Source organism: Rhineura floridana, chromosome 10 (assembly GCF_030035675.1).
Source record: "Rhineura floridana isolate rRhiFlo1 chromosome 10, rRhiFlo1.hap2, whole genome shotgun sequence".
Classification (NCBI taxonomy): domain Eukaryota; kingdom Metazoa; phylum Chordata; class Lepidosauria; order Squamata; family Rhineuridae; genus Rhineura; species Rhineura floridana.
In genome coordinates this window covers 65157880-65167895 of record NC_084489.1, presented here as the reverse complement: position 1 = coordinate 65167895, position 10016 = coordinate 65157880, and the positions used below count along the sequence as shown (strand labels likewise).

The following is a 10016-nucleotide window of genomic DNA, read 5'->3' as shown; positions in this document are numbered from 1 at the left end:
TTCATGGAAAGCGGTATTCAGAGGGGGTGTACCATTGCCTTCCTCTGAGGCTGAGAGGCAGTGACTGGCCCAAGGTCACCCAGTGAGCTTCATGGCTGTGTGGAGATTCGAACCCTGGTCTCCCAGGTGGTAGTTCAACACCTTAACCATTACACCACACTGGCTCTCAGTTTAATACTGGATTCTTAATCATTTAACAACATGAACCACAATAATTAAGCTTATTCTGCTTGCAAATCCCCATAATTAAACGCAATCCTGACATTGTTCTATATAACAGGCTTTTGGAAGCTAATGAAATTACTAGCTGATGGATAACTGCTTTATACTATCTGTTTTGGAGATACACAGATAGGAACTGGCAGTCAATTGGCCTTCTGAATGCATCATACACAATAATCCAAATATAAATGGACAGTATTATTTCATCATGTACACACACAAATGTGAGATCCTGTGGTGTAGAATCTATAACCTTCTCAATAATGGCATTGTAGAGCTGTAAAAGAGTGCCATTTGATGGTAAAGGTGTGATACGGATTTAACAAATAACAAGTATCCAGATAGCCAGAATAGACCCATTGAAATTGTTACAAACAATACGCCCCAGTCCCTTTTAGGGATCCTGGTAGCTTGGATCCACTCCCAATACTCACCCAATAGAGCTCAAGAACGAACGAAACAAGATGGAGGATAGAGTATATTTATTTCTAACACGTGCACGTGGAGAAGGGCCAAGCCAGTTCTGACAGACTCTGCTGTGCTGGCCTTTTTATAAGCTTTATTTTACTAATTATTCATGCATCAATTTCATCACATCTACATCATAACTACATCATTAATCCATGCCCATTTCCTCCTCATAACCATATTTAGAAGTTGTTTTTCACACTTGTTATCTTGTTATGTTCATCTTAGCCTTGTACATGTGCAACATAGTCTGATACTTTCTTCGGCACAGGTGCATTTGCAACTAAAAGCCTGTGAGAATACAGTTATCTATTTTGCAGACACAGCTTTAAACAAACAATGGTTCTGCAATTCAGCAAACTAGCATTTCTCTTTACACACACACAAGTAAATTAACTGTCAGCATTTTAGCACAAGCAATGTGATTCTCAATACATTTCTACTATGAATTCCAAACAGCAAAACAGGCCTAATACTCCTTTTTACTTTGACTATGCAAAGAAAGCTTAATTGAACAAAATATATTATTAATTCAGTCAAACAAACAGAATTCAGTGTCACAATTCCCCCCTTAGAAGCTTTTTGATATTTATATCATATAGCTTCTTCATTCTGAATCACTTGCTGATACATAATTCTACCATACATTTGCATATTACTTTTAGTTACTGCATTATCTATTATGCTACGAATGCCGTTCATAATTACAGGTAACAAGCAAGGCAAAAGCATACATCCCATTAAAATCAGAAGAACCAATACGATCATTGTCTTCATTCCTCCAAACCAATTGAACCAATTTCCCCAAGCTCCAAGATTTATTCCTTGCCAAGTTTGTACCGGGACATAAACAAGCTTTTTGATTTTATTAGCAATGTCTTTTACTATATTGCCGTTGTCATCAATTTTCACACAACATTCTGTCAAATTAAGGAGTCCGCAGACACCTCCTTCTTTAGCTAATAAATAATCCAAGGCCAATCGGTTTTGGAGTATTGCTTCTCTCATTTGAGTTGATTGATCAGCAAGCAAGGTTAAAGCTTTAGCTGTTTGATTGGTTATTATTTCTATTACCGCCTGAAGTCTAATAAGGCGATTCAAAATGTATATTGGGCCGCGGTATCCCACTGAACCATCTTGTGCCCATGAAGCAGGATCATAATGTTCAATGATCCTTTCTGGAGGCCAAGTATCTCTCCAACCATTGTCTTGGCCTTTCGTTAAAGAAAGATCAAGTGCCCTTCTCTTTCTTTCAGATTGTTCTCCATCAAATACTGGAACTAAAGGATTTAGACTTCCACCTTTTATAGTATACATTGGCTGTATGATTCCAACATAACAAATACCAGTCCAATTTAAGGGAAGAATTGCACAAGCCTTTTGATCACAAATCCAATAGTGTCCTTTTAATGCAGGCATAGTAGTATTGTGTAAAATTGGAGAGTTTTTATTATAAGGAATGTAATATGTATCCTTTGCACCGAGAGGGCCTGTGACAATGCGGTATCCTTGTCCCAAAACAAAATTACACTTCCATAATTGGGATTCATTTCTGTATGTACATCTAGTATCATTATTAGTTTGGTTCCATACTGCCAATAATTCTGAAATCCCATAATAATGGTTCCATTAAGGTGCTTCCATAGCCAACCTTAATCTTTTAAGACTGTAGGAATCGTTAGATTCCTTTCTTGGCAGTCACTCAATTGAATATCTGTAAAAGGATCTGAACACTTAGACTTACATGAACTCCGATTACGTGCACCAGGAATACATGAGCACCATGTTCCATTTTCGAGTTGGATGTGTGTATTATTCCATCGAGAAGCAAATTTAGTACAGTTTGTAACTGGACAATTACCAATGGAACAATATTCACGCCATCCCAATGTCCAATTACATTTACTGGCTCCAACATATTTACCTCCTGAAATATTCTGTTGGAGACAATATTTGCCCAAACTTGATTTGTACAACTCCCATTCATGTGGCTCTGTCCAAGTGCTTAGATTAACATGTACTTCACTTTTGTTACTTAAAAGCCAGTAGGGTGCAAGGGGAAATCCTATCCATGGCCATTTTAAAAATCCTTTTGGACTTCCACAGATCCAACAATTTGTAAGGTTAAACCCTCTGGCTACCTCTTGAGCTAGTTCAACAAACACATTTTCCCTTTTTTCCTTCTGGAATGAGCTCCTTTGATCTCTACATATTCCCGCTTCTTGAGTGGAAAAAGGAGTTGGGAGGCAGATATATACCACAAATAAAGAAGTGAGACACAAAATAGTAACAAGGATAGGCTTAAAGCCCAGAGAATTAATATCTGCTGAGTTTCTCCCCATTTTATCATGAGATACAACTTAGGCCACAAATCTAGTACACAAATCTAATACCACTATTTGGAATTCTGTGATTCACCCAAGTCCGAACCACTGTATGCCACTGATATGGCCTATCAAGGCGTGAACCAATTAAAGGTGGTCGTTTCTGAATTACTACTACAGGAACTCGAAGATACCTTTGATAGTTCCTTTCGTTCCTTGCAGCTATTATTGCAATTAATGGGGAAGGTGGAACACTTCCTCCCATTGACTTAAATCAAAAATTTCGATTTCAATCTGCCCTTCTATTGCAAAGATTCAGTTCCCTAATTACCAGAATATGCTATCAGTACTACCACCTTCCTGCCCAATCCGCCCTTGGCGAAGAATGTGGTTGTTGAAAATGCACAAAGGTGTACGTAACCATACTCCACTGCTGATATTCTCCAAATTCCCCGATAATCACTCGAGCATATTTTACTGTGACTGACACTTTTGATCCGGCCCCATGGGGCAACCGTACTGGTAAAACTATAAGCCGAAAAGGGAGAGGAGGCCTAGATCCCCCCATCTACCACCTCAGGCGTACAGTCCTGAGATCAATATTGGGCGGAAGAACAGAATTCAGAAAGGTTCGAGCGATGGTATGTAGGTGTTGTTTTCTTTCCTTAGCACACGTATCTACAATTTGAACTACTGCTATTGGAACCTTCCTCCTAGGGTCTCCTGGTACTTGTATACTAGTAGGCTGGATGGGAAAAGGTTTCCGTGAACCGCCCATACAATCTCAGTCTCTCTGTTTCTTCAACTTGAGCTTCAGGTTGAAACCCGGCACGGTTTCCGACAACCACTTTTCTTCAGGCGTCTGATCCTTCGCCTCTCCAGGTGGGGAGTCCTTGGCTACTCCCTTCTCTGGTTCCTGGGTAATTATTCGTTCCGCTTTCTTTATCCTACTGGCATGGACCCACCGCTTATGGCCTACGAGCTTTACTGCCGATTCGGTAATCAAAATGATTTGCTCCGGTGGTCCCCACGTGGGCTGCAAAGGCTCTTGCTTCCACTTCCGAACTCGTACCCAATCTCCTGGTTGGTATTGGTGGATAGCCACATCCAAGGGTAACCTCTGAAACTCACGATTATGCCTGTGAATAGAAGACAAGACACCCTGCAAGGCAGTAACATATTCCAATAACTGTCTGTTCCCCAATTCCCCATTAATTTCTGTCTGGGGCCCAGGCTCAATGGGAGGTCTGCCAAACAGTGACTCAAAAGGAGTCAATTTTGTTTTTCCCCTTGGAGCATTTCTCATGATGGTTAAAGCCAATGGCAATGCTGTTATCCAATTCAATTTAGTCTCTTGACAAAGTTTAGTCAACAAAGTCTTAACCGTCCGGTTAGCACGTTCAACTTGACCGGATGATTGTGGTCTCCATGGGGTATGGAGGTTCCACTTAAACCCCAAGGCCGAACTTACAGCACAAATTATCTTACTCACAAAGTGTGGGCCTTGGTCTGACTCAAATGTCTCTGGCATAGAATATTTTGGAAAACTTTCCTTCAACAGTATCTTTGCTACTGTAATTGCTGTTGCTGTTCGCGTAGGAAAGGCCTCTATCCATCCTGTTAACTGGTCTATTATAACTAGCAGGTACTTATACCCTGCACATCTCGGCAATTCTGCAAAGTCTATTTGTAATCGCTGGAAAGGATAGTAGGCCCATGGTCTTCCTCCCATTGCTGGTGGTGGCTTTGGAGCAGGATTAGATGCTGCGCAGATAGTACATCCATATACTGCTCGCTTGGTCTCTTCATATAATCCAGGTGCAACCACTTGTCTAATTAGAAGATCTCCTAAAGCGTTGCCTCCAAGATGAGTCTGTTTATGAATCTCTAGTACAAGAACTCGAAGCACTGCCTTTGGGACAAAAATTAATCCTGTAGGTAATTGCCACCAACCATTGGATAACTTCTGAGCCCCATACTGTATTGCAGCATCTTCTTCCTTTTTAGAATATTGAGGGATCAACTCTCTCCATGGGATCATGATGCTCATTAAATTCTTCTTCAACAGCTGTCCACTCAATGCTGCTTCCTTTGCTGCTTCATCCGCTTGGTGATTCCCCTTTCGCCTAGCTGAATCTGATTCTTTTCCATGGGCCTTCACATGAACAATAGCTACTTTCTTTGGTAACTGGACACATTCCAGGAATTCCTTTATCATCTGTTGATGCTCAATTTTGTGTCCATCACTTTTAATAAAACCTCTTTCCTTCCACAACATAGCGAAGGCATGTGCAGTTTGGAATACATACTTAGAATCAGTATATATATTCCCTTCTTGTTGATTCAATTATTTCAGAGCCTCTATGGCTGCGGCCAATTCCGCCATCTGGGCTGAATAGGTAGGTGGCAATTTAACACTCTTTATAGGTCTCAGGTCCTCACACACAGCGCAGCCTGCATACCGCTGTCCATCTATTACCTTCGAACTTCCATCCACATATAAATGTTGTCCTACTATTGGCTGATCAGTCAAATCTATCCGAGGTTTCAATGAACATTCTAATGTCTGGATACAATCATGTATTAATTCTCCCGGTTGGGGCAGTAGTGTTGCTGGATTCAAGGTATTACAAGCTTTCAGATGTAAGCCTTGTCGTCCTAGCAGCTGCTGTTCATACTGGGTAAGCCGACTTGGGCTAAGGACCTTAGCTGCCTTCTCTCCCAAGATCCTTTTCAAATCATGAGGTCCTAGTACTTCTATCGGGGCTCCCATCATGATCTTTTCAGCTTTCTTCAAAAGAATTCCTGTAGCTGCCACAATTCGCAGACATGCTGGCCATCCTCTTGCTACAGGATCCAATTGAGACGAGTAGTAACCCACTGGTAGATGATCAGGGCCCCACTGCTGTGTCAAAACTCCACTCGCAGTTCCCTTGTTTTCTGAAACATAAAGTCTATATGGTTTAAGCCCATCTGGTAAGGCTAAAGCTGGTGCTTTCTGCAAAGCTTGTTTGATATCTTCAAAAGCTTGGTGACATTCTTTAGTCCATTTCCAATCTGTTTCCTTCTTCAATAACTCATACAAAGGAGTGGCATAGCTACTGTAGTTTGGTATCCACTGTCGGCAAAAACCAGCCAAACCCAAGAACGATCGTAGCTCCCTAACATTTGTTGGTGGTGGTAAACCACAAATCGCTGTCCGCCTTTCAGTTGATAACATTCGTCCCTCCTGTGATAGTTGGTATCCTAGGTACGTTACTTGCTTCTGGTTCCATTGTACCTTATCCTTGGACACTCGATATCCACAAGTATGCAAATGATTCAATAGGCTCACAGCATCCTGTTCATTGCTCCTCTTATCTGGGCTACAGATCAAAAGATCATCCACATAGACCAGCAATGCTGACTTTGGTTGTCGTTGATACCATGGTCCTAAATCTTTCTGCAATGCCTTAGTAAATTCAGATGGGGAACTGATGAATCCTTGAGGTAATACGGACCAGGTTAGTTGACACTGCCGATGGTCAACTGGGTCTTCCCATTGGAATGCAAAAAGATCTTGGCTATCTTCATGAAGGGGTACTGAAAAGAATGCATCCTTTAAATCAATCACAGTAAATCGGGTAGTATCGCCAGGTACATGAGCCAACAGAGTATGTGGGTTTGGCACTACTGGAACATCTTCTAAAACTTTTTCATTGATAGTTCGCAAGTCTTGCACCATCCTATACTGTCCTGGGCGGCCTTCCTTGGGAACTCCAAATATGGGGGTATTATGAGGACTAGTAGTTTGATGTAACCATTGATAATGGATAAAGTCCGTTACGAATTCCTTCAGACTCAGGCGAACTTCCAGCTTCAAAGGAAATTGACGTACTGGAGTTGGGCCTACCCCAGGCTTCAATCTGACCTTCACTGGTTCAGCATTGATTGCACGAGCAAGATTATTCTTTCTGGCCCAAATATCAGGATGGATCCCCTCCGGAGGCTCCCACTGTTGTTTCTCTTTAACTTCTGGCTCCCCCCTTAGGATCATTTGGAAAGCGCATTCTTGTTGCTTTGGTATCATCACTTCCAAGGTTTTTCCTTTAAATATTATTTGGGCTTGAAGCTTTGCTAGAAGGTCCCTTCCAAATATTGCAATAGGGCAATCATCTGAAACCAAAAACTGATGTGCAAAATATTGTTGTTTATCTTCTCTTCCTGGAAGGTGTACCTGGATGGGTTGGGACAAAGGGACTCGACGACGGTGTCCTTCTATTCCCATTACATCTTTAGTTTCTTTAGTGAGGGTCAAGGGTAGACGGGACATTGCTCATGGAATCATAGAGAAGGCCGCTCCTGTATCTACTAGCCCTTGGACCACCGAATTATTCAGGGTAAGACACACATATGGTTCTTTCCGCGAGCCGCCCTCATATCCCGTCCATCTTCATTCTGATTCCTCCTGTTCCCCTTTAGCAGCCATCATCCGCTCATAGGGTGGATTTGGATCAAGTAGGCCTCCCTGTCCATCTTGGCGAGGTCTAGATACCTCCTTATTTCTACAGTCTTTTGCCCAATGGCCTTTTTTCAAACACTTCGCACACTGGTCCTTCTGCAATCTCCTCCGTGGCCCTCTTGCCTTATCTGTTTGGTTTACGCTAACCACTGCCGCAATCAGATCGCACTGCTTTTCAAGCATACTACATTGCTTTTTCATTAACTTTCCTTCTTCCTTTTTACTTAGTTCATCCCTGTTTACATAAACCTTGAACGCAATGTCCATTATTTGTCCCAGTCTCATACCCATCACCCCTTCCACCTTCTGCAATTTCTTCCGAATGTCTGAAGAACTTTGGCCAATGAACAAGGAAATTAGAAGCCGTTGATTTTCATCCGCCTCTGGATTAAGAGTGGTAAACCTTCGCATAGCTGTGGTTAGACGATTAAGAAAAGAAGAGGGAGTTTCCTCTTTCTCTTGATGGATTTCATATATCTTTGCCACATTCATTGGCTTAGGAATGGCATGTTTAAGTCCATGTAAAATTAATCTTTTATATCTAGTAATCTCAGGGGCTCCTATTCCTGGGGTTTGAATCCATCTACGAGGTTCTTGTGTCGGTAAAACATGTACTGGGGCTAAACCAGGTGCATTACCACCTTGTCTCTGCTCTTCCAATGCAAGAGCCGTGGCCTGAGAAAGTACTAGTGACTTTTCTTCTGAACTGAGAAGGGTATTCATCAATGTCTGAATATCAGCCCAAGTAGGCTGGTGGCTAGCAAAAATAGTCTCCCATAGTTGGCAATGTTTATCTTGGTCTTCTCTCAGGCCTGGCGTCTGATTTTTCCAATTATATAAATCAGAGGTGGTAAAGGGCACATGTACATAAGCAACTTGTCCCTGGCCATCTAACATCTCTCGCATTGGTGCCATAAGGTGAGAGGCATCGGCCAAAATATCTTCTGGTGCAAGACTATTTCTGCCTTCATCTCTACTTATGGGAGTGGAGCTATATGTACTCCCACTCCGCAAGGTATGTCCGTCCATTCTTTGATTTTCCCTCCTAACTTCCTCAATCATCTGGAGACGTGGGTCAATCATTTGGGGTGAGGCTCCTAAATTCTGGCTTTGTCGCACAGAATAAGCATAACGATCCAAAATATCATATTCTTGTCCTATTCACCTTAAAGATTGACTCAAATCCTGGAACGTCACTGCAGTTCCAGATGAAGTTCCAGCAATAGGTGATTGACTTAAATCTTGTTCCATTGCTGTACTTCCAGAAGAAGGGGTTCCAAAACTAGCGGACTGGATCTGCTGAACAATAGACTGTTGATACGTTGGGGGCTGTACTTGAACTGATGGCACAGCCTGAACTGACGATTCAGCCTGAGCCTGGGTAGGTGGCTCAATTTGGGCTGGTGGCAATTGGACCACTTGTGGTGGCTGAATTCCCTGTGGTGGCACTAGTAATGCTGGTGGTGCTGGCAAAGGAATGGCCGGAGGTGGAGCCGTAGGCGAAACCAGCCATTCCTCTTCTTCTGCCTGAAGAACTGGGGGTTTTATTTCCAATTTCTTTCCCTTATTAATTTGGCATTGAGCCAAAGCCATTTCCAGCGCACACTCTGAAGGTGGGTCTAGGCAGATGATTCTCCACCCCCTAGCATACCACCACGATGTTAACTCGTCTGGCAGCATGTCAAAAAGGGTGGCTTCCAATTGCCGAGCCCTTGTAATGTTAAACGTTCCTCCCAGTGGCCAATCAATACCCAGCTCCACCCATATTTCATTACAAAATATTGACAACTGCTCTTCATTCGGGACCAGCCCTCCAGAAGAGACAACACTTTTCTTAAACTCAGAGAAATTTTGCAAAATACATTCAAGGGGGGTCATTTTCCAATCGCCCTTTTTCTTTTGAGTCTTTCCAGACCCTTTCTTAACTTTCCTCTGTTCTGTCCTCTCCATCTTGTCCTGTTTTGAAGCACCCTGCCCCATGTTCCCTGTCCAGTCCTATCTGCCCTTTGCAGATGACGTACGACTTTTTGGGGGTAGCCTCTCTGTCTACCAGGGGAAGCGTCTAAGACGAAACAACAGGCAGATGACTTACGACACGCGCTTCCCTCTGTTCGTGGCTCAGCCTCTCGCGAGGACGTGAGAAACACACTAATTAGAGGTCCACACTCGCTTCAGGGTAAACCGCTGCGGATAAGCCCTGTCTCATGCACACACTTTCAAACACCACTCTCTCCACACTTAGGCCGAGTGGGCTCTTACCCCTTTCGAAGAGACGTTGGAACGTTGAAACCCCCTGCTCTTCTCCAATCCTCTCCAACCTTGTTTCGATTTAAAAGGGAGTCATCATGGCAATACCTCGTCGCCCCAATCCGCTCCCACAGGCTTGGGCAGGCTGAATATAGCCTGGAGCGCTCTTCCCAACCCCCTGCAGGGACCACGTCCAAGGCAAAGAGGAATGCCAACAAGATGATGTCCCGGCGGAGTAACGCCAAATTGTTACA

At 43.0% G+C, this 10016-nt stretch overlaps 1 protein-coding gene across 4 annotated transcripts in view; it reads right to left on the bottom strand.

The window, feature by feature from the left end:
* Window positions 1-695: 695 nt before the first annotated feature.
* Window positions 696-10016, bottom strand: part of LOC133364805 (uncharacterized) — a 47841-nt gene continuing 38520 nt past the window's right edge. For 2 of the 4 annotated variants that reach the window (XM_061585662.1, XM_061585664.1), the window contains one exon: window positions 7447-9940. In XM_061585662.1, coding sequence (XP_061441646.1) covers window positions 7447-8598 — 1152 coding nt within the window. In that variant the 5' untranslated portion in view covers window positions 8599-9940. Of the gene's footprint in view, window positions 4177-7446; window positions 9941-10016 lie in introns of those variants that run through there. The other 2 variants (XR_009758034.1, XM_061585663.1) reach the window with 2 other exon arrangements.